The sequence below is a fragment of the Papio anubis genome, chromosome 8 (genome assembly GCF_008728515.1).
Source record: "Papio anubis isolate 15944 chromosome 8, Panubis1.0, whole genome shotgun sequence".
Classification (NCBI taxonomy): domain Eukaryota; kingdom Metazoa; phylum Chordata; class Mammalia; order Primates; family Cercopithecidae; genus Papio; species Papio anubis.
This window is the reverse complement of record NC_044983.1, coordinates 115098611-115118949: the sequence shown is the minus strand read 5'-3', so window position 1 is coordinate 115118949 and position 20339 is coordinate 115098611. Positions and strand designations below refer to the sequence as shown.

At 41.2% G+C, this 20339-nt stretch overlaps 1 protein-coding gene across 7 annotated transcripts in view; it reads left to right on the top strand.

Moving 5' to 3' along the window:
* The first annotated feature begins 987 nt into the window (after window positions 1–987).
* TAF2 (TATA-box binding protein associated factor 2) overlaps window positions 988–20339 on the top strand; it is a 104728-nt gene continuing 85376 nt past the window's right edge. For 3 of the 7 annotated variants that reach the window (XR_004185921.1, XM_031669711.1, XM_031669710.1), the window contains exons 1-3: window positions 989–1374; window positions 2117–2171; window positions 13971–14131. Coding sequence is in view for 4 of the 7 variants with exons in the window: in XM_031669711.1 (XP_031525571.1) it covers window positions 1292–1374; window positions 2117–2171; window positions 13971–14131 (299 nt within the window). In the remaining 3 variants the exon portion in view is untranslated. Of the gene's footprint in view, window positions 1375–2116; window positions 2172–13970; window positions 14132–15403; window positions 15480–20339 lie in introns of those variants that run through there. The other 4 variants (XM_031669713.1, XR_004185920.1, XM_031669712.1 and 1 more) reach the window with 4 other exon arrangements.

Here is a 20339-nt window from a genome sequence, read left to right as displayed (position 1 = left end):
AACAGCTTCCCGAGTTCAGGTGATTCTGATGCCTCACCCTCCCGAGTGGCTGGGAATACAGGCGCACGCCACGACGCAGGGCTAATTTGTGTATTTTTAGTAGAGACAGGTTTTCACCATGTTGGCCAGGCTGGTCTTGAACTCCTGACCCCAAGTGATACGCCTGCCTCGGCTTCCCAAAGTGCTGGGATTACAGGCGTAAGCCACCACGCCTGGCCTCTGGTCTATATTGTATTCTTTTTCTTTTTCTTTTTTTTCCTGAGACAGTCTCGGCTCTGTCGCCCAGGCTGGAGTGCAGTGGAACCATCTCAGCTCACTGCAACTTACGTCTCCCGGGTTCAAGCAATTCTCATGCCTCAGCCTCCCAAGTAGCTGGGATTACAGGCGTGCACCACGCCCAGCTAATTTTGTATAATTTTTAGTAAAGACGAGGTTTCACCATGTTGGTCAGGCTGGTCTCGAACTCCTGACCTCAAATTATCGGCCCGCCTCGGCCCCCCAAAGTGTTGGGATTACAGGAGTGAGCCACTGCGCCTGGCCTTGTAATCTATATTTTAAAATAAATACTAAGGCAGCAGTGCCTAGTGAGAGCTCTGGAGTGCTGGAGTTTTGACATTTAGACTACCTGCAGTCTAATCACATATTTTAGAGCTTAAATCACCGGACCCAGTGTGTCTGTTGACACAGCAAGCCAGAGGCACGCACCTTCTGATTTAGGGAGACTTCCCACCACCCCACCCCGCCCGGTTACTAGCACCCTGCCCCAGCCTATTTATAACTGGCTCTTCGCAAACTTTGTCCTCCATTCTTCTTAATATGCTTGTACTAGAAAACTACCTTTCCTCCTTTTGTTGCTGCTGTTCTCGCTTCATCCACCAAATAGTTTCTTCGCTTTCCTAAATTTTAACAATTTTTTACGATAAGGCACAGGCGAAAATCGCAAGCCCTGCCCATTGACTAGACTTCCTAGTTCTACCCCCACCGCTGTTCCACTTCCGCTGACGTCGGAGGTCAGAGGTTTCAGACAAGATGTCGGCCGATGGTCGCTTTGAGCATTTGCGGAGAGGAGCATCTCTGTGACAGAAGCTTGTTGACGGCGGCTTCTAGGAGCTAGTCGAAGGATCGAGGTTGAGACGGGCAGCACCCTTCAGTTCGCTCCCCTGGGGACTGGCCGGCTGCGAGACGTGACTTTTGGGGACCGCAGGGGAGCGGGGAGTGTGAGGTGCCAAAGACCAGTAATGCCCTGTATCCCACCGGGAAGCCGGGAAGCCAAGCTCCGCGGGACCACTTCATGCCGCTGACTGGTGTAGAGCCCGCCAGAATGAACAGGAAGAAAGGAGACAAGGGCTTTGAAAGCCCAAGGCCATATAAATTATAAGTATTTTTTCATTTCCCTTCCTTCCTTTTGGTTTTGTTGCCATTAATTACATTTTGTGATTGCTTGAAATTGACTTGGTGGGCCTGGGAAACTAGAATTTACTAGTTGGATGGAAATGGTGTTTGTAAGGTAAAAATGTTTTGAATGACAGTGTTATTCAGCAAATTTAATTCCCGTTGCAGGTTACTTAAGTTTTTTTCTAAGTACTAGATTGTATTTCTGTAAAATCTGTTTTCGTGACTGTTGCTAGATTTGTAAAAATCATCCCAATTGGTAGAGGTGTTTTGTTTTTTTTTTAATTTTTTATTTTTTTAGATGGAGTCTCTCTCTGTCGCCCAGGCTGGAGTGCAGCGACGCGATCTCGGCTCACTGCAGCCACCACCTCCCGGGCTCAAGCTTTTCTACTAGCTCAGCCTCCTGAGTAGCCGGGATTACAGGCATGTGCCACGATGCCCGGCTGACTTTTGTATTTTCAGTAGAGACTGGGTTTCACTCTATTGGCCAGGCTGGGCTCGAACTCCTGACCTCATGATCTGCTTGCCTCGGCCTCCCAAAGTGCTGGGATTACAGGCGTGTGAGCCACCGCACCAGGCCCCGATTTGTAGAGTTTTAAAATGAAATATTGACATGCAAGTTTGAATTACTTAGAACATAGTCCTAATTTATACTTGGATATAATTATACTTTAATAATAAAAATTATTTCTTCCTTATTTTCTTTTTATATTTATTAATATACAACCCATCAGGTCGTCTGCATCAACAACATAAATTTCCAGAGAAAATCTGTTGTGGTAAGTTTATTCTCAACAATTGTAAACAGTAACAAGTCCACTATAAAGAGTAACAATCCACCCCTCACAGTACTTAGAAAGTTTATAGTCTTCCAGATAATTGTTTCGAGAATAGGTAAGAATTAAAATTAGGGTCTGTATGATTACAAGTTCCATGGTCCTTCTACTAATACCTATCGCCTCCCAAATTCTCCCTTTCCTTTTTTTTCAATTTCCTAATTAAAATTTTATTACTCTTTATCTGGTATATAATGTGAAAGCCTGTATAGCCAAGCATTTTATAATTGTGCATGAAACAAGTATAAGACCATAGGGACATTTCTTCTATGAAAAAGATTAAGATTAATACACTCACTGACTTGGCTTCTAAGAGGCTACTTTTGCTTCTTGACTAGGTGATGTTGCTTTGTAATGAAGTTTTAGACAGAGAATTTGAGATCTAGAAACCCTCTACCTCCCCCCACCCCCCAACACAATTTAGATGTATGAATTGCTGATATAATCAATTTTAGGAAAAAGCTTGAACACTCAAGTTTTTTGTTTGTTTGTTTGTTTGAGACAGAGTCTCGCTCTGTCACCCAGGCTGGAGTGCAGTGCTGTGATCTTGGCTTACTGCAACCTCCACCTCCTGGGTTCAAGTAGTTCTCCTACCTCAGCCTCCCAAGTAGCTTGAATTACAGGTGTGCACGACCACGCCCGACTTATTTTTTTATTTTTAGTGGAGTCAGAGTTTCTCCATGTTGGCCAGGCTGGTCTCGAACTCCTGACCTCAAGTGATTCACCTGCCTCTGCCTCCCAAAATGCTGGGATTACAGGCATGAACCACTGCACCTGGCTGAAAACTCAAGTATTTATTTAATTTACTTTCTTAGGGCTACCTTTATTACATAGACTAAAATGTTAATGAGAGCTGGTTTTCCTTGAGTGATGGTATCAACTTCTCTGTCAGATTTGTTACCCATGTATGTACATGTTTACTTAGGATAAGCTGAATAGATAGAAAAATGTCACTTTTCATAAGAGTCATAGAATCTTAGATTTGTAATGTTCCTAAAAGGTTTATTAAATCTAGTCTCCTCATTTATGGAATTTCTCATGCAGTCTTCCCTAAGTTATGTACCTTGTATCTTATAGTAGGATACTTGAGTTGTATTATGTTGTATGAATTGGGTTGGAAACACAAGGGAATTAGGGAGTCTAGTTCAGAGGTTACTGCAGTAATCTAGGGGAGAAATGGTGAAGTCCTAAATGAAGATAGCCTTTGTGAAAATGGAATTGAAATAGAGTTGACATGATTGAATTAGTGAACATATATTTAGCCATTAATATATGTAAAGTATCTTCTAAGGTTTATGTGTATTAACTCAATCTTCATAATTACCTTATGAGGTAGATAATATTTTAATCCTCATATTAGGATTAAGGCATAATTGAGGCAGCTAAAAGAATGGAGGTTAAGTAACTTTCTTAAGGGCATAAAGTTGGCAAATGATAAGAGTTCGATGCACTTTCTTTACATCTGTCATTCCCCCTTCCACCTGTGTTGTCCCACAGGAATCAATAGACAGAAGTTACACATGACTTTTTCAGGACTGCTATAAAGGGGTTGTGGATGACTTAAGTTTCCCACTGGAAACTTTGGTTGGATGTTGTGTGGGTTAGGATCTTGGCAGGAAGTAAATGGCATATATATATATATATATATATGCTAATTGAGGGAAATGAATGGACTATTTAGAACAGAGTTAACAGAAACCAACATGAGGTGGAGGAACCCTCTGAGCTATTAACAGTGAGGAACAGTTGCCACTTCCAGGCCTGAAACAACAAAGGGAAGGGGAAGTTACTAGAACCTACTGTAGCCATGGAAAGAGTTACCTTGTAGGAACTGTGTCTTTTAATAGAAGAATGAAGCTACTGCTTACCTGCAGCCTGGCAGAAAGGAATCTGGGGTAATTAATATAAACTTGCTTTCCTTCTGCTTTCCAGTTTCCTTTTTGTGGAAACTGTTGGACCAACCCATCTAGAAGGGTAGAGCCCAGTTAATGAAACTCCTAGGGTATTGAGTAGCGTAGAGAGCAGATCAGGAGGGGCAAAAGGAGAATAATCAGAACAGTCTATCTTTTTAACCCCAACACATTCACTATTGTCTTTGGTTGAGATGAAAAGCTAATGCTCCTAACATGGGGAACTTACAAAGTTCTATGAGCCACTGAAAGAGTTGGCAATGGTTGACTACTTACTTTTTAAGTGAATTGTTACCTGAACACAGCCATTCCCATTTAGTTATATTGACTATGGAGGTTTTTGAGCTACACTGGCAGAGGTGAGTAGCTGAGACAGACTGTGTGACCCACAAAGCCTAAAATATTTCTATCTGGCCCTTTAAGAGAGAGTTTGCTAACGCCTGAGCTATTCTGTTAGTGTGAGAGATGACAGTTCAGCCCTGTTCCCACCTAAAATATTAGTCACCTCTAGCGTCTTTTATGCAAGATAGTGGAAAGAAAAGTGGTTGAAAGAAATAGTGTAAAACTAAATTGTAACAGTCCCTGCTTCCCTTAGCTGGTAGCATGGCCGAAGTTGATATACACTGCTTTATTTCTCCACTCCTTTGGTGTTTCCTTTTCCTTCTGCTGACATTTCTATTGGGATGACCTAGACCCTTGTTTCTTTAGGACGTTCAGTGCTGTTCATGTCTTTATTGGGTTGTTGCAGTTTCTGTTGCCTAGGACTGTTAGGGGGGATCTGAGAGGCATCTCAGGAAATCCCCTAGATTTCAGATGTGATTCTTGTCCGTATTGTATAGCAAAGCTTTAATTTTCTCTTTGGTAGTTGAAATGATTCATTCCAGCCAGAAGAGGACCCCTTTCGCTGCTTTTTGGTTCTTTGGGATGAGGAGCTCAAGGTGGTCAAGAGGTAACCTCAACTTCCAATGGAATGGAATCATGAGTATATGCCCTGCTGGATGCATTCTTCACTTAGGCACTAGGACCTCTCAACACACTGAACCCAGGATCAGAGACAGGAGGCAAAAATTCCTTCCATGGCTGGGCACGGTGGCTCACACCTGTAATCCCAGCACTTTGGGAGACAGGTGGGTGGATCACCTGAGGTCAGGAGTTCGAGACCAGTCTGACCAACATGGTGAAACCCCATCTCTACTAAAAATACAAAAAATTAGCTGAGCATGGTGGCGGGCACCTATAATCCCAGCTACTTGGGAGGCTGAGGCAAGAGAATCACTTGAACACGGGAGGCAGAGGTTGCAGTGAGCCAAGATTGTGCCACTGCACTCCAGCCTGGGCAACAAGACAAAACTCTGTCCCCCCCAAAAAAAACAAAAAAATTCCTTCCATGGCCTTTTTGGTATAATAGTGAGAGTAGTCACTCCAACTTTCAACCCTTGGTTCCCAGTTCTGTTTTGGCTGGGAGAGATAATCCTATATATTGTCTACTAATTTAAGGCAGCATCCCATGGGAGGTTTCTCAGTTGTTACTGTAACTGAGCCTTTAGCAATTGATCATGCCATCTACTTCTGTGTGATAGAGTACAAGATAAAATGCATAAGTTTAAACAAATGGTTACTCTGTGTATGGAAGGGAGGGGCAGCAGGTTTGAGAGGAAAGATTCATAGGTCAGATTAGAAAATGTTACATTTCATGCACTTTGGGGTTATTGAGATGAATAGTGGGTAGTTGGCTACATGTCTGTGCAGATAAAGGATGGTGAGAGAGATTTGGGAGCCTTTGATATGCAATTGTTCATTAAGGGTGTGGAAAAGCTCACTTAGAGTATCTAGCAGGAAGTGAGCATCAGGGAGAAATATCTGAAGAATATGATATTTGAGAAAACTGACGCTTGACCTGTAGAAACCAGCAAAAACCTTTTTTTTTGAGACAGGATCTCACTGTCACCTAGGCTGGAGTACAGTGGTGCAGTCACAGCTCACTGCAGCCTCAACCTCTGTGGCCTCAGGTGCTTATCCTACCTCAGCCTCCTGACTAGCTAGGACCACAGGCACGTACCACCAGCCTGGCTAATTTTTGTATTTTTTGTAGAGATGGAGTTTTGCCATTTTGCTTAGGCTGGTCTCAAACTCCTGGGCTCAAGCGATCCACCGTACTTCGGCTTTCCAAAGTGCTGGGATTACAGGTGTGAACCACTGCACCTGGCTGAAAAACATATTTTAAGAAGGAGGAGGCTGGGCGCGGTGGCTCACACCTGTAATCCCAGCACTTTGGGAGGCCGAGGCCGGTGGATCATGAGATCAGGAGTTTGAAACCAGACTGGCCAACATGGTGAAACCCCGCCTCTACTAAGAATACAAAAAAATTAGCTGTGTGTGGTGGCAGACGCCTGTAATCCCAGCTACTCGGGAGGCTGAGGCAGGAGAGTCGCTTGAACCCAGGAGGTAGAGGTTCCAGTGAGCCGAAATTGCACCACTGCACTCCAGCCTGGGCAACAAGAGTGAAGCTCCATCTAAAAAAAAAAAAAAAAAAAAAAGAAATGGTTATTAATTTTAAATGTAAACAGTAAATATAAACTTGAAAACTGAAAGTAATTCTTGGTCATTAGTGACCACAGCAAGGGTAATGTATTAGTCCATGTTCATGCTGCTAATAAAGACATACCTGAAACTGGGCAATTTACAAAGGAAAGCAGTTTAGTGGAGAACTCATAGTTCCATGTGGCTGGGGACGCCTCACAATCATGGCAGAATGCAAGGAGTAGCAAGCCACCTCTTACATGGATGGCAGCAGGCAAAAAGAGCTTGTGCAGAAAAACTCCCGTTTTTTTTTGTTGTTGTTGTTGCTTTTTGTTTGTTTTTTAATTATACTTTAAGTTCTGGGTTACATGTGCAGATCGTGCAGTTTTGCTACATAGGTATACACGTGCCCTGGTAATTAGCTGCACCCATAAACTTGTCACCTACATTAGGTATTTTTTCTAATGTTATCCCTCCCCTAGTCACCCATCCCCCAACAGGCCCTGGTGTTTGATGTTCCCCTCCCTGTGTCCATGTGTTCTCGTTATTCAGTTCCCACTTATGAATGAGAACATGTGGTATTTGGAAAAACTCCTGTTTTTAAAACCATCAGATTGCCAGGTGCAGTGGCTCACGCCTGTAATCGCAGTGCTTTGGGAGGCCGAGATGGGCGGATCCCCTGAGGTCAGGAGTTCAAGACCAGCTTGGCCAACGTGGTGAAACCCCATCTCTACAAAAATACAAAAATTAGCCGGGCCTGATGGTGGGTGCCTGTAATCCCAGCTGCTTGGGAGGCTGAGACCGGAGAATCTCTTGAACCTGGGAGATGGAGGTTGCAGTGAGCCAAGATCGTGCCATTGCACTCCAGCCTGGGTGACTGAGCGAGACTTTATCTCAACAACAAACAAACAAACCGTCAGATCTCGTGAGACTTATGATCATGAGAACAGCGCAGGAAAGACTTGCCCCCATGATTCAGTTACCTCCCACTGGGTCCCTCCCACAACACATGGAAATTCAAGATGAGATTTGGGTGGGGACACAGCCAAATTGTATCGTTGTGCTCCTGGCCCCTCCCAGTTCTTACGTCCTCACATTTCAAAACCAATCATTCCTTCCCAAAGTCCCCGAAAATCTTAACTCATTTTAGCATTAACTCAAAAGTCCACAGTCCAAAGTCTTATCCGAGACGAGGCAAGTCCCTTCTGCCTATGACCCTGTAAAATCAAAAGCAAGTTAGTTACGTCCTAGATACAATGAGAGTACAGGCAATGGGTGAGTACAGCCATTCCAAATGGCAGAAATTAGCCAAAACAAGGGGGCTACAGGCCCCATGCAAGTCTGAGATCGAGCAGGGCAGTCAAATCTTAAAGCTCCAAAATGATCTCCGTTGACTCTATGTCACATCCAGGTCATGCTGATGTAAGAGGTAGGTTCCCATAGTTTTGGGCAGCTCTGCCCCTGTGACTTTGCAGGTTGCAGCCTCCCACTCCCGTGACTGGATGTCATTGAGTGTCTGCAGGTTTTCCAGGTGCACGGTGCATGTTGTCAGCGGACCATTCTGGGGTCTGGAGGATGGTGGCCGTCTTCTCACAGCTCCACTAGGCGGTGCCTCAGTAGGGACCCTGTGGGGGCTCTGACACCACATATCTCTTCTGCACTGGCCTAGGAGAGGTTCTCTGTGAGGATCCTTCCCCTGCAGCAAATTTCTGCCTGGGCATCCAGGCGTTTCCGTACATCTTCTGAAATCTAAATGGAGGTTCCCAAACCTCAATTCTTGACTTTTGTGTACTCACAGGCTCACCACTACATGGAAGCTGCCAAGACTTGAGGCTTGTACCCTCTGAACCTACGGCTCAAGCTCCAAGTTGGCCCCTTTCAGCCCTGACTGGAGTGGCTAGGATGCAGGGCACCAAGTCCCTAGGCTGCACACAGCGTGGGGACCCCGGGCCTGGCCCACAAAACCACTTTTTCCTCCTAGGCCTCCCGGTCTATGATGGGAGGGGCTGTGTGAAGACCTCTGACGTGCCCTGGAGACATCATTTTCCTCATTTTCTTGGGGATTAACATTTAGCTCCCAATTACTTATGCAAATTTCTATGAGCCGGACTCTGGATTTGCTCCTCAGGCTGGAGTGCAGTGGCTCGATCTCAGCTCGCTGCAACCTCCGCCTCCCGGATTCAAGCAATTCTCTATCTCAGCCTCCTGAGTAGCTGGGATTACAGGCCTCCACCACCACGCCCAGCTAATTTTTTGTGTTTTTAGTAGAGATGGGGTTTCATCATCTTGGCCAGGCTGGTCTTGAGCTCCTGACCTCGTGATCCACCTGCCTTGGCCTCCAAATGTCCTGGGATTACAGGTGTGAGCCACCATCCCCAGTCGGGATTTTCTTTTCTATCATTGTCAGGCTGGAAATTTTCCACACTTTTATGCTGTACTTTCATTATAAAATGGAATGCCTTTAACAGTACCCAAGTTACCTCTTGAATGCTTTGCTGCTTAGACATTTCTTCTACCAGATACCCTAAATCATCTTTCGCAAGTTCAAAGTTCCACAGATCTCTAGGGCAGGGCAAAATACTGCCAGTCTCTATGCTAAAAATAACAAGAGTCACCTTTGCTTTAGTTCCCAACAAGTTCCTCATCTCCATCTGAGACCACCTCAGCCTGGACCTTATTGTCCATATCACTATCAGCATTTTGGTCAAAGCCATTCAACAAGTCTCTAGGAAGTTCCAAACTTTCCCGTATTTTCTTGTCTTCTTCTGAGCCCTCCAAACTGTTCAGCCTCTGCCTGTTACCCAGTTCCAAAGTTGCTTCCACATTTTCAGGTAACTTTTTAGCAGCACCCCACTCTACTGGTAGCAGTTTACTGTATTGGTTCATTTTCATGCTGCTGGTAAAGACGTACCTGAGACTGGGCAGTTTACAAAGGAAATAGGTTTAATGGAGATCTTACAGTTCCACGTGGCTGGGGAAGCCTCACAATCATGGCAGAAGGCAAGGAGGAGCAAGTCATCTCTTACATGGATGGCGGCAGGCAAAAAGAGCTTGTGCAGAAAAATTCCCATTTTTCAAACCGTCAGATTTCATGAGATTTATTCACTTTACGAGAACAGCACGGAAAGACTGACCCTCATGATTCAGTTACCCCTCACCATGTCTCACCCACAACACATGAGAATTTAAGATGAGATTTGGGTGGGGACACAGCCAGACCATATCAGGTAACTTCAGTGGAATGATGACTGCGTAAGTCATATTGTACTGAATGGAAGAGAGAGTTGGAACAGTGAACACATTCTACTTTTTCAAGAATTTCTCTTTTGAAGGTATGAGAGAAAGATGGCAAAACATTCATTTGAGGGTAGCATAGATCTAAAGACTTTTAAAACCTTGAGTCTTGAACATATTTATAGGCATAGGAAAAACATTCTACAGAAAGGAAAGATTGTAATTATAGGAGAGAGACAAACTGATATTTCTGAGGATACTGTGGGGAGTGGGTGCTGAAGGACCTTTGGATGTATCATTCTTTTTTTTTTTTTGAGACGGAGTCTCGCTCTGTCGCCCAGGCTGGAGTACAGTGGCCGGATCTCAGCTCACTGCAAGCTCCGCCTCCCGGGTTTACGCCGTTCTCCTGCCTCAGCCTCCCAAGTAGCTGGGACTACAGGCGCCTGCCACCTCGCTCGGCCAGTTTTTTGTATTTTTTAGTAGAGACGGGGTTTCACTGTGTTAGCCAGGATGGTCTCGATCTCCTGACCTCGTGATCCGCCCGTCTCGGCCTCCCAAAGTGCTGGGATTACAGGCTTGAGCCACCGCGCCCGGCCGGATGTATCATTCTTAAACAGAAGGGAAAGATGGATACATGAAACAGAGGGGCAAGATAATTGGTAGTTGGCAGAGGAGTGGTTGAATTTAAGGATTTAGGGTGAAGGGAGTGCCAAGAAGATTGTGGTGAGAAACTGGAAGAAGTCAAGGACAGGAGGATTTCAGGCAGTTGAACAGGAGGACTGGTAGAGAAGTAATGAGAAGGGTGAGGAGAGGCATTGTGGACATTTGAGTTCATGTCAGCATCAGAGCAGTTCTAAGCAGTGATGAAGTGCTTTTCAGAGTGTGATCTTGATTCTTCCTGGATGGAAGTGAAGATTGTAGGAATTGAGGTCAGAGAACTTTGAGGCAGTTTTATTGGTTGGATCAGACACATCTATATTCAAGTCACTTAGAGTGATGGGAGACGTGTGTTACAAAAGAAGAGTATGTGACCAGGTGCAGTATTTATACCTGTAATCCCAGTGCTCTGGGAGGCCGAGATAGGAGGGTCCTTGAGGCCAGAAGTTCCAGACCGGCTTGGGCAACATGATAAGACCCATCTCTAGAGAAAAAAATTTTTAATTAACCAGAAGTAGTAGTGCATGCCTGTAGTCCCCAGCTATTCTGGAGGCTGAGGTGAGAGGATCACTTGAGCCTGGGAGGTTGAGGCTGCAGTGTGCCATGATTGCTACACCGCACTCCAGCCTGGGTGACAGAACAAGACCTTGTCTCTGAAAAGAAAAAAAAAAAGAGTATGAGCCTTCAGCAAATGTTGGGGAATTTCATAGACATTAATGAAGAAGCATAGAGGATAGAGTACCTGTAGAGCATGAACACAAAGGATAAACAGAAAAGAATAACAAAAGCATTTATTAAGCATATACTAGATGCCAGCTATAATTTTAAGTGTTTTCCATGTAGTAAGTTTTTCAGTTGTCTTTGTTTTTGTTTTGTTTTGTTTTTGAGATGTGATCTTGCTCTGTCACCCGTGTCGCAATCACGACTCGCTGCAGCCTCAACCTCCCAGGCTCAAGCAATCCTTCTACCTCAGCCTCCCCAGTAGCTGGAACTGCAGCCACCATGCCTGGCTAATTTTTTAGTACTTTGTAGAGATAGGGTCTTGCTATATTGACCAGGCTGGTTCTGAACTCCTGGACTCAAGCAATCCTCCTGCCTCAGCCTCCCAAAGTGCTAGGATTACAGGAGTGAGCCCATGCCTGGCTGTTCGGTTGTCATAATAACACTAATAGGCCAGTAATGTCATTATTTTTTATGAAGAAACTGAGGCACAGTGAGCTGGAGTCACTAGCCCAAGATCATACAGTTACTAAGTGGTAGAGCTAGGATTTCTATACAGGGAGTCTACCTCCAAAACACCTGCTTTTAACGGTGACACCACACTGTCCTTAACCTTATAGTGTACGTTAAATAAAATCCTATAAATGGCCTGGAAGTAGTTGTGGAAACTAGGAGAATGCCAGTTTTCCACTACCCTCATTTATAGTGAATGGGAGAGTAAGTAACTTCTTGTCTAGGAGGATTCAGGAGCCATTTCATTTAAGGCAAGGGGGTAGAGAGGGAATTTTAGAAAAGGTTGAAAGGCACAAGGGGAATGTTTAAAATGGAATGTGGGCTCCAGGAGGATGGTTGTCTGTGAAGTGGTGGGGAGAGAGCAAGAAGCAAGGAGTGAGAGGCTAGACGACCTGAGGGGCTTGCAGTTATGCCAGTGGCTAAGGGCAGCAGAGATTGAAGACTTGTAGAGGTTAATGGGTCTGAATGTTTCGGGCAGGTGTAGGTTAGAGCCCTAGGCGGTGGCAGAGGCCTGATGGTGCAAGGAGACTGGGCTTTTCCTGTCTTCCTGAATTACATTTCATCATTCTATTATTGTTACCAGAGTTTAGAAAGCCAGATGCTGTTCTTATGTCTCACCCAAGTAGCAATTGACAGTACTTTCTTTAATCTTTTGTTTTGTAGTTGTCTTGTTTCTAATTCTTATCTTTCAGCTGATCCAAACTCTTTTAAATTTAGAATGGTCATTGGATGACAGATTCTAATTAAAAGGAATTCTGGTCATCCTTCCTACAGCTGTTCATAGTTTACACCTTTAAACACAAAATCTTCATCAGCTGTATTTTGGACTTTGTTCTTTTGTTCTCTGTGTTTCTAACTCACAGATATGTGCAGATTGTTCTGATTTAAGAGTGTGTGGCTCTCCTCTTGGGAATTGAGAACAAAGGGGCTACAGAATCTCGAGGCTTTCTTGAGCAGTTGGGGCTAAATGTTACCCAAAAACAACTTTGCATATTATTTAAAACCCTTGTACCCAGAGGCATTATGGCATAGTGGGATTTGTTTGGAATTATTTAGTTGTGTTTGAATCTCTATTCCCTACTTATTACTGACCTAATTTTTTTTTGCATTTGTTATCTGTAAAAAGTTAACTTTTTAAAATACTTGACAGTAATATTTGTAGCTTCTTTGTAAAAAGTATAAAGTAGTCTCTTAGAGTTGGTATTAGGATTAGAGGGAACATAGGAAAGTATCTAGTGTAATGTCTGGTACATGGTAGCAGCCATTATAATCTAGTCCTCTATGGTTGCTATCTGAATTTTCTCTTAAATATTTCTGTTATAGCCTCTGAAATTTTTCTGTTCACTTTGGAGCCCCTGAAATACTGCAATTTCATGCCCTCCCTTGTTTTATGTTTGAGTATATCAGTTTTCAACCCAAGATATTAAAATCAATGAACATATATTCCGTGTTTAATCTGTTCGTCTTTCGCATTGATTCAATACAAGAGGGTGGTGAACAGTCTGTATTTAACTGTTTTTCATGTGTTGGACAAGAGACATTGCTAACCTACAGCTAACACGGTAGAACTACATACGGCCTCTGACAGCTAACATGGTCGAACTACATACGGCCTCTGGACGACTTGATAGGAAGTGATCGAACACTGTGACGTATCTGCCGCTCCTGAATATAGCAGCAGATTTTTCCTACTTGCCTTGGTATCTTTTGTAGCTCTTGCCATTTTACGTGTCCTAATTTACTCATGAGCAGAAACTCATACTTGTTGCTTTCAGTGGTATCATTTTTTACCCCTTTTTTTCTGACATGTTCTTTCACTCATCAACCTTCTGGTTTTGATTCTCTTTCTGCTCTGTCATTTTTTTTTTTCTTCCCTTTTTAGATCCTAGTCTGTTTAAAAATTCTGGTTTTTGAGAGTAGCGAGCCCTTTTACTTTTTTCTGACTGCCTAATTTTCACTAATCGTGAATATGAACCACCAGGATGATAAAGTATACATAATTCACACCCATTCAGTCACTAGGACAATCATGTTTGAAAGTAAGATACTTGGAGAGCATACATATGTATGTAGCTATTTGGGATTTTGTGTCTGGAGTGTAATATGTGTGTAAGTGGTAAAAATAAAAGCAATATATTCTGAAACATACCAGTCTTTGTAATGAAGTTGTTATTCTCTATCTTTGCAGGGATTTGTGGAACTGACTGTATTTCCCACAGTTGCAAACTTGAATAGAATCAAGTTGAACAGTAAACAGTGTAGAATATACCGAGTAAGGATCAATGATTTAGAGGCTGCCTTTATTTATAATGACCCAACCTTGGAAGTTTGTCACAGTGAATCAAAACAGTAAGTTATGCACTTTAAAAGTCATTATTTTTAACAGTTTTGAAAAAATGTTTTTAATGATTGGATTAGTTTTTCTCGAAGTATTTTTTTTTTTTAACATTGTTATTAGGCTTTGAATCCCAATCTTTTTGATCTGTTTTACCACTCTGTACATTTGGTTCAAGTGATTTTGCTAGCTGTGCCCAATGTAGTTACTAAGTTTCCCTTCTGCATGTTAAAACTCTAAGGAAGTATTATTTGGGAACTGTAAGTAGATTTTCTTAGTTTTTTTTTTTTTTTTTACTTTTACTGTTTTTCTTAACTATTTACTTCATAAATATTGAAAGTAATTTTCAGTGGGTTAGATGGTCACTGTAATCTGTAGACCAGAGGCTACTTCAAAATATTCTGTGAAATATTCTATTGAAAAGTTTTAGAAAGTAGCTAATGAAATTGACTGCCTTAAATTATCTTATATTAGGTCTAAAGTAGCTTATTTCTTCACCTTAAATAAATACTACATCTGTTGAGGCTACTTCTAGTTTTTATCATTAAATATGTATTGCTGTTATCAGTTTTATATTCTACTTTTTGTATTTCATAGTTTGTTTCCGTTTTCTGTGTGTTTGTGTGCTTCATTTTTTGTCATCTTTATGGTTAAATAATACTCCATTTGCTCAGTGTACTATAGTTTGTATAATTATTCTCCAGTTGTTTGGCATTTTGCAGTCGTAAGTGGTGAGTGAATGTTTTGGCACATACAAATTTTTTCCCTTTGATTGTTTTACTTGTCATTTCTAATGGCTCTTTTCAGTATTTTACCTGATTGTGCCCTAGTATTTAAATTTATGCTAATTTAAATACTATCAATACATGTGAGGACACTTACTTTTTCAAAGCTTTGATAACATTGGGTTATGATATTTCTGTGATTCCTTGTGTTTAGGGGTAGGATGCCAAAACTTTATCATAAACTTTTTAGTCGAGATGATGTTTTAACTAGTCTAGATGTATAATGCCTTAAGGCAGCAGTTCTTAAAGTGTGATTCCCAGACAAGCATCAACTGGGAACTTGTTCGACTGACCAGTTCTCAAACAATACCCTAGACCTGAATCAGAAATTGTGGATAGGCTCCTACAGTTTGTGTTTTAACAAGCTTGCCAGGTAATTCTGATACAGACCGAAGCTTGAGAACCACTGCCATAAGGAATTGCAAAGGTTTACAAGGGCGGCTTGTTTTTAGACGTATTTATGGTCCCAATAATCATTGGTTTAAAATCTTTCACATTTAGAGAGGAGATACACAAATGGGATTGGAAAAATTCAGGGAATCCCTGATTCACTCCTGTAACTTTCCATTTCACAAAGGTGAGTTGTTGAAATTGCATTGCTTTTAAAGCCACATTTGTAGAACTGACATAAAAAGACTTATTACAAAATTATCTGCATCCCTTTTCCCCCAGAAAACAAAAACAAAAACTTCTGCCTTTGAGGAGGTTAGTATACACCACTAATAAATGGAAAGATCACCTGATGAAGAGCAGATAGAGGACCCATTACCTTGCCAGAAGGTCAAAATATCCACCCTATCCAGCCTAGAACTCTGCATTTGATAATAGGGCAAGGTACCTGTTTGTCGGTCACAAAACACAGTGTCTTTACATCTTTTTTACTAATAATTTGTTGTTGCTGCCCAGGTCTCAAGATAATCTGTTACGTGTAATGACAGGACTCTTGGTCTGTTAAGGAAGCAAGCTTTACTTTGCTCTTTTTATTTTGATGATATTCCCTAAACATTTTCCCTAAAATTTTTCTCTAGTGATATTCCCTAAATTTTTTCTCTAGCGATAATGGAAGATGCCTCATTACTTTTAGTGTTCTAAGTCAGTGGTTTCGTGGAAGACAGTTTTTCCACGGACCAGGGGGCAGAGGGCGTTTTGGATGAAACTTCCACCTGAGATCGTCAGGCATTAGATTCTCATAAGTAGCGTGTGACCTAGATCTCTTGCATGCGCAGTTCACAATAGAGTTCAGGCTCCTATGAGAATCTGGTGCTGCTGTTGATCTGACAGGAGGCAGAGCTCAGAAGGTAATGCTTGCTCACCCGCTACTCACCTCCTGCTGTGTGGCCTGGTTCCTAACACGCCACAGACCTGTATATATTTATAATTTAAAGAATGAAGAGGAAGTTCTAAAAGAGAATCTTTTCAAAGGTTAGGCTAGGAAATTGGGAAAGATGGAATGTATTTAAAATTTTTCATTCAACTAGAACCATAGCTCTGTTGGCCATGGCCACTTAGTAAATGCTTGACTAAGAATTGACTAGTATGCGTGACTATCCCTGCTTTTTTGCTTAGCTTTAGAATCTTTATTACTCTTTAAGAGAGGTGATTTTCGTATTTTTGCTTCTGTTTATCCTCTGAATTATTCAAAAAGAAATTGATTTTAGAGTTTTATTAGACATAAGTTTTAGAAAGTAGCTAATGAAATTAGCATGAAGGGTAAGCAAGTATAGGATGGTGGTGGATATTCACTATTAAGTTACTGCACAATTCCTAGAGGAAAACTGCAGATTTGTGTCTTATATTTCTGATTGCCATAGCAAAGAGGGTTTTTAAGATTCATAAGACATGACAAAAACACACCAATTATTCAGAAGAAATATTATGTTTATTGGCAGTTAGATGTGAAAAAGACCTGTGAAAGATGTTACTTTTAAAGAGAACTTTGGGAAAGGCAGATAGCTAAGGCCTTTAGCATGCTCCTAGATGCTTCTGTTACTTATTTCTGAAATAACTTTCCTTCTTTAATGAACCAATAAAGCTAAAACAGAAATTAAATATAGCAGTTTTGAAATTAAAAGTGAAACTTCAAATTCAGTAGTAAATTTGATTTTACTATTGATTTTACATACAAGTATGTCTTAACACTGAGAGAAGTAATGTACTATACTATTTAATCACATTTTATTATTTTAAAGTTAAGGTGCCATGCCCTCCCTATTTTTGATTGAAGGAGTGTGTTTACAATGGTTGAGATTCAGCTCCTTTGAACTGTAGGGGAATGTAAGGAAAAGAAACATTTGGATAAGAGGCTGAAAGGCATTTCTATTTATTTTATCCAACTGTTAGCTGACATGTTACATTACGTATACTAACAATTTAAAAACATATTGGTTATGTAATATGTATAAGCAGCTGTCTTTTTGCTTTACAGTTTCTCAGTAAAATAATTCAGCACTTGAAATTTTCCTACATATATTTTGTGTGTGAATCTTATGGATTGTAGATAGATTGTAGATTGTCTCCACAGGAGCTACAGCGCTTCAGTGTTTTTGTTTTTGCTGTACTTCTCTTTTCTTAGAAAAAGTTAAATGTAGACTTTGTCAGGGAGACTTTAACCTACCGTGACTGATAGCTCTTTTTCCTCTTTGTTTTATTCCTAGATAGGCTTTGCCACTTTTTCTTTTTCTTTTTCTTTTTTTATTTAAGACCAAGTCTCGCTCTATCGTCCAAGCTGGAGTGCAATGGTGCTATCTCTGCTCACTGCAGCCTTCACCTCTAGGTTCAAGTGATTCTCCTGCCTCACCCTCCTGAGTAGCTGGGATTATAGGCACGTGCTACCACACCTGGCTAATTTTTGTATTTTTAGTAGAGACAGGGTTTCACCATGTTGGTCAGGTTGATCTCGAACTTGTGACCTTGTGATCTGCTTGCCTTGGCTTCCCAAAGTTCTGGGATTACAGGCGTGAGCCACTGCATCTGGCCAGGCTTTTCCACTTTGAGAAGCCCCCAACCTTTTTTTTTTTTGTTTGTTTGTTTTTTAAGACAGAGTCTTGTTCTGTTGTCCAGGCTGGAATGCAGTGGCACAATCTCAGCTCACTGCAACTTCCGCCTCCTGGATTCAAGCGATTCTCCTGCCTCAGCTTCCCTAGTAGCTGGTACTACGGGTGCGCGCCAGCACACCCAGCTAATTTTTTGTTTGTTTTTTGTTTTTGTTTTTGTATTTTTGGTAGAGACAGGGTTTCAGCCCATTGGCCAGGCTGGTCTCGAACTCCTGACCTCATGATCTGCCCGCCTCAGCCTCCCAAAGTGCTGGGATTACAGGCGTGAGCCACCACGTCCAGCCGAGAAGCCCCTTTTTATTTTACTTGAAATGTCCCAACTTTTCAGTGTCAAAAATGAGTTTAATTTCCACCAAGGAGTGGCAGCAGAAATGAAATTACCTATTTTAGTATATAAATGAAGTAATTATCCAGTTATAATTTTTTTTTTAAATTGCTGGGTTTGGTTTTTTTAATATTTTGTAGATTCTGTATTTTAATGCAGACTTCTACATGGAGCTTTAACATTATTTCATTAATGTCATGTAATATAAATTGGTAATTCCCTTATTGATTATGGTTAAGTAATATCAATATTTTAACTCAGCTACAGTGATGCACTGCCGGTTGGTTTATTAGTATTAGAATTAAGTTATCTTAGAGTTGGAGGGACATTAGAGTTCATTTAGTCTAAAATTCAACATGAAGCCTTACTATATTTCATTTTCTGCTTGAATACTTCCAGTTCGGCAGGGCTCATAATATATTTTTCTTAATTTTTTTATTTTTATATTTTTAAAGACAGAGCCTTGCTCTGTCACCCAGGCTGGAATGCAGTGGTGCGATCATAGCTTACTACAGCCTTGAACTCCTGCACTCAAGCCATCCTCTGCCTTAGCTTCTCAAGTAGCTGGGACAATATGTGCCCGCCACCACGTTTGGTTAATTATTTTTTTTTTTATTTTTTACTGGATGCATGGTCTCACTATGTTGCCTAAACTGGTTTTGAACTCCTGGCCTCAAGTGGTCCTTCTGCCTTGGTCTCCCAAAGTGCCGCAGTTACAGGTGTGAGCCACCATGCCTGGTCCTCATTATATTTTAAAGCACCCCTTTCATTATTTCTAAATGCTGGAAAGTTCTTTATTACATTGAGCTACAGTTTGTTTTGTCTTAATAGTCACAAACTTAATCCTAACTAAATAAATACCTTTCCCTAAGTTTTCTTTTCTTCAGGCTACAGAATTATTGAGATTATTCTCAACCATTCCTCATGTTAGAAACTCTTTCTCAATTTATTTCCATCCTCTTTGTCCTTCTCTGGATAATCTCAGATTTGATACTGTGTTTTCTTAAATGTGGTAATCCCTGAACTCTAGATATGGTTCTTCCTATTTGGACTAGATCAGTATATACATTTCAGTAGATCCATTTTGTCCTTTATCTAGATAAAGTATTTCTAGTAGCTTGAAACTCATTTGCCTTTTAAAAGTTGTTTTAGAATTAAAAATCACAAACCAAATATCCACTGTCCTCAAGAGAATCGCCTAACACCCACAAGGATTCTTGCAGACTCACGGTAAAGGGGTGGAAAAACATATACCATGCAAATAGAAACCAAAATCAAGCAGGAGTAGCTGTTCTTTTATATCAGATAAAACACATTAAAGCAACATGAATAGACTTTTGTTAAAAGAAGATATACAAATAGCCAACACATATTAAAAAAATTCTCAACATCACTAATGATCAGGGAAATGCAAATTAAAACCACAATGACATACCCCTTATCCCAGCCAGAATGGCCATTATGAAAAAGTAAAAACAAAGAAAAAAAGCCATATGTGTTGGCATGGATATGATGAAAAGGGAATGCTTATACACTGCTGGTGAGAGTGTAAATGAGTACAACCTGTGTGGAAAACAGTACGGAGAGTTCAAGTAGATCTACCATTTGATCTAGCGTTCTCACTACTGGCTATCTATTCAAAGGAAAATAAGTCCCTATGTCAAAAAAGACATCTACATGTCTATGTTTATTGCAGCACGATTCACAATTGCAAAGATATGGAACCAGTCTAAGTCCACATTAACTGATGAGTGGATAAAGGAAATGTGGTGTGTATACACATGTGTATACATACACACACACCACATATATATACACACACATACACACATATATACATACATACACACACACACACCCCCCCCATGGGATACTACTCAGCCGTAAAAAAGTAATGAAATGTCTTTTGTAGCAACATGGCTGGAACTGGAGGCCACTATTCTGAGTGAAGTAACTCGGAAATGGAAAATCAAATACCATATGTTCTCATTTTTTATTTGTATGTTGAAATCTAAACCATCAGAGTATTCGAGACTAAGCTATGGGTATGTGAAGACAT